This window comes from Sinocyclocheilus grahami, unplaced genomic scaffold (genome assembly GCF_001515645.1).
Source record: "Sinocyclocheilus grahami isolate Dianchi unplaced genomic scaffold, SAMN03320097.WGS_v1.1 scaffold916.1, whole genome shotgun sequence".
Lineage (NCBI taxonomy): Eukaryota > Metazoa > Chordata > Actinopteri > Cypriniformes > Cyprinidae > Sinocyclocheilus > Sinocyclocheilus grahami.
This window is the reverse complement of record NW_015506095.1, coordinates 137,822-141,542: the sequence shown is the minus strand read 5'-3', so window position 1 is coordinate 141,542 and position 3,721 is coordinate 137,822. Positions and strand designations below refer to the sequence as shown.

Genomic DNA, 3,721 nt, shown 5'->3' with positions numbered 1-3,721 from the left:
GGTGATTCCGGTGGTCTCTACAAAGTTGGATATTTATAGAAGCAAACCCTCAACATGTACACGCACTTGTAATTATTTGGACCTATCAAAACTGAAAAATATCCTAAGTTTTGTAGCATCTTTAAGGAACATCACATAGCACTCAAGCAGTAATCAGCAGTCCATTGACTTCACCTGTGCTCCTGTGTAAGGCCTCTGAGAGTCCATGTAGGAAACAATACTGTTGACCAATGGGAAATGTGCCTGCTCTCTGGAGGACTGCAGCACACGGCTGGTGGTTGAAGTGTTGCTGAACAGGAAGTTGCTGAGTAGAATTGAGAGAACTTCAACAGACATGAGGGTCTCTTATCAGACTCTAGTCTTGCTTTTCTTAGCAGGCTCATGCTCGCTCGGTAAGACGTTTTAATTAGATTTTCCTTTAATTCTTTTTGTAGATAAAGATGTTTACTTTTGTGTATTTTCTGGTAAGGATGTACATGGTCACTGAAATGGCTAAGATATAGTCTATCCAATCGAGTAATTTGCTGTCTGTATGGAAACCTGTTTACATTTTTCTTCTTCGACTTCAGAGAAAGTTCCAGTTCCCACATTCGTCAGCAGACCGATCCCAGGAACTCTACAGAACGTCAGCAAGAATGACACTGGGGTGAAGGAGGCCGTCCTGACTGGAACCTACTCATTTAATAATAAATCCAACGATGCTTTCCTGTTCAAAGCATCAGCTGTTGATGACGCAAAGAGACAGGTATAACTCAAGATGCCCGTACGTCTCACTATGTGTGTGTAATGTGTATACATACGTCATCCAGTCTTTGCTCTGCTATAGATAGTCAAAGGTATCCGCTATATTCTGGAAGTGGAGATCTCACGGACCGTGTGCAGGAAGAGGGGCAACACTGACGACCTCAACAACTGTCCCTTCCAGACAGACAGTCTGTTACGACAGGTGTGTCTGCTTTTCTATAGAGCTAGAGAAGTTAAAACGGCTTTCTGGTTCTAAAGTAAAGCCAAAATAAGTGTTCGGATTTGTGTATATTGCATAAAGATAACAATTTTAAAGATTTCACACACAAAGAGCAATTTCTAGTCAGTTAAATCTTTTTGAGTGGAGCATAAGATTACACACACACACACACACACACACACAGAGACACAGGTCTCCTGAAGCATCTTGGAGACGTTGGCACAGTTCTTCTGGATCGAGTCCGTCTCAGTTTGTTGTGTTTCTTCGTGTCATTCCAGACAGACTGATGAGGATCAGCTCAGATCTCTGTGTGGAGCACTAGCTGCTGTCAGACAAAAATCTCACTGGATTATTACAATTAACGGCCAGATGAATGTTTTGGAAATCCAAACTGTTATTTCCTACTGACACACTACAGCAAATGACAGAAATAACTGACTTAAAACCATGTTTTAGCTGGTGAAAATACTAATGGCCTAAGACTTTTGCACAGTACTGTATGTATGTATGTGACTGTTAGAATATATTTTAGGATGTAATTTATTCCTGTGATGCAAAGCTGAATTTTCAACATCATTCCTCCAGTCTTCAGTGTCACATGATCCTTCAGAAATCATTCTAATATGCTGATTTGATGCTTAAGAAACATTTATTATTATTATCAATGTTGAAAACAGTATTTACTGCTTAATCATTTTCTGGAAACCATGATACAATACCTTTCAAAAGAAAGAAAGAAAGAAGCCACAAATGGCTAAATATTTAGCTTGTAATGTTGCAAATTTGACCATTTTAACCACAAATCAGTGATCAGGGAAATAGCAAGAATTGCATAAATACTGTACATAAATTAAATTAAAGGGCTAGTTCACCCAAAAATGAAAATTCTGTCATTAATTACTCACCCTCGTGTTGTTCGAAACCCGCAAGACCTTCGTTCATCTTCGGAACACAATTGAAGATATTTTTGATGAAATCTGAGGGCTCTCTGACCCTCCCATAGACAGCAAGGTAACTACCACGTTCAAGGTCTTTGCGCAAAAAAGTATTCCCGTAGCTTCGTAACTTCACAGTTGAACGACTGATGTCACATGGACTACTTTGTCGATCATCTTGGTACTTCGTGGTAGTTACCTTGCTGTCTATGGGAGGGTCAGAGAGCCCTCAGATTTCATCAAAAATATCTTCAATTGTGTTCCGAAGATGAACGAAGGTCTTACGGGTTTTGAAACAACACGAGGGTGAGTAATTAATGACAGAATTTTCATTTTTGGGTGAACTATCCCTTTAAAGTACACGATTACCTTTACCTTTAAATGTTTAAGCTGTGTGTTTAATCTGGCAGACTACTTTTTTACAGGAAGAATAGTCAGTGTTGTTCAACTTAAAATGAGTAGTTGAAAAATGTCTCGCAGTTAGCAACAATTTAATGTGAAAACAAAATATTCTTTATAGGGTTCAAATCTGGACTCTGGCCAGGCCAAAACATGAGCCTGAGGCACTTGTTCTCGTGGCAATTCTTGGTTGTCAATGCAGTGCAGGCAGGAGCATTTCCTTGTTGAAAAATAACATCTGATCGTTTCTTTTTAGACAATTTTTCAACTGTGGGAAGAAAGTAATTCTGCAATATTCTCTTGTACTCCAAAGCAGTAATTGACCCCTCACAGTGAAGCAGCTCAGCAGCTTAAAGGCTCCCCACATCATGACACATCTTCCGCCATGATTCACTGTGATAGAGATGCATTCATCATTGTATTTCTCACCAGATCTTCACCATGCAACTCCTGTTTTATCGTGATTCTTCACTCCACTCAACTCTGAATCAAACCGCCCAGATTCTGACAAAAACCTCGTTCTGTTTTTGATGTTTTTCTGAAGGAATGGCTTGTTTTGGGGAACATCTGCTTAATTCTTACTAATTTCCTTACCAGTAATTTGTGGTTAAGATCATTTAAAGCTTAGCAGAATGATTTCTGAAAGACCGTGACACTGAAGACTGGAGTAATGATGCTGAAAATTCAGCTTTGCATCACTTTCCAAATTTCCAGGTTTTTTTATGACCATGTAAAATATGTATCAAGAAAATGACATCAAGATTCTTGAGTCAAACTGTCTTTTGAAGTTGTAAATCAACACTCATAATATTTTTTCTCTTCTAGACATTCTTCTGTCACTTTGACGTCTGGTCCATTCCATGGATGAAGACAATGTCAACTACATATTTTAAATGCCGTTCAAATTATATATTCTGAAAATGTTTTTTCAGCTGAAATGTCACGCTAATTTAATACCAAACTGAATGTGAAAATAAAGTAAGCTGCAGTGCAGTGATTGGCTATCATGTAGTGACCTTCAGTTCATCAGATGCTGAGCTTGTGTTGACTCAATTATTCAGTGAGCTTCTCTGATGTGCAGAAGCAGCTTTACGCACCTACAGTAGATCACAGCTTCAATCTCTCAGCTCCCTGGCCTCTTTTCCTTTGAGCCGCAGATCTTATGAGCAAACTGGCCCTATAGAGACACCAGCACTGATCACACACACATCTATCGGGTTTGTATGCACAGACTTATTGATTTTTTTGACTACTCATTTACTATGTGTTATTGGAAATGTGCATGACATACTTGTCCTAGATTCATAACTCCATATGGCCATTAGGTGTGTACAAGCATCCGATGGGACAGAGGTTCTCAACCGGATTTGTTTCAGAAGCCAGATTTGGAGTGGACATGAAGCAGTGATCATACAAAAGTGAC

The 3,721-nt window shown here is 39.2% G+C and overlaps 1 protein-coding gene across 1 annotated transcript; it reads left to right on the top strand.

Annotated features, from left to right (window-relative positions):
• Positions 1 to 214: 214 nt before the first annotated feature.
• On the top strand, positions 215 to 3,715 carry LOC107564209 (cystatin-F-like). Its single transcript, XM_016249216.1, has 4 exons — positions 215 to 392; positions 570 to 745; positions 827 to 946; positions 3,124 to 3,715. The coding sequence occupies exons 1-4, from the start codon at positions 335 to 337 to the stop codon at positions 3,214 to 3,216; spliced, it is 447 nt and encodes a 148-aa protein (XP_016104702.1). The 5' UTR covers positions 215 to 334; the 3' UTR covers positions 3,217 to 3,715.
• The last annotated feature ends 6 nt before the right edge of the window (positions 3,716 to 3,721 follow it).

What these genes read in the sequence shown, in the direction of transcription:
- LOC107564209 (XM_016249216.1), top strand. Translation starts at nt 335, where the DNA reads ATGAGGGTCTCTTATCAGACTCTAGTCTTGCTTTTCTTAGCAGGCTCA. An exon ending in AGCAGGCTCATGCTCGCTCG is followed by an intron (nt 393 to 569) that starts GTAAGACGTTTT and finishes CTTCGACTTCAG; the next exon opens with AGAAAGTTCCAGTTCCCACA. An exon ending in TTGATGACGCAAAGAGACAG is followed by an intron (nt 746 to 826) that starts GTATAACTCAAG and finishes GCTCTGCTATAG; the next exon opens with ATAGTCAAAGGTATCCGCTA.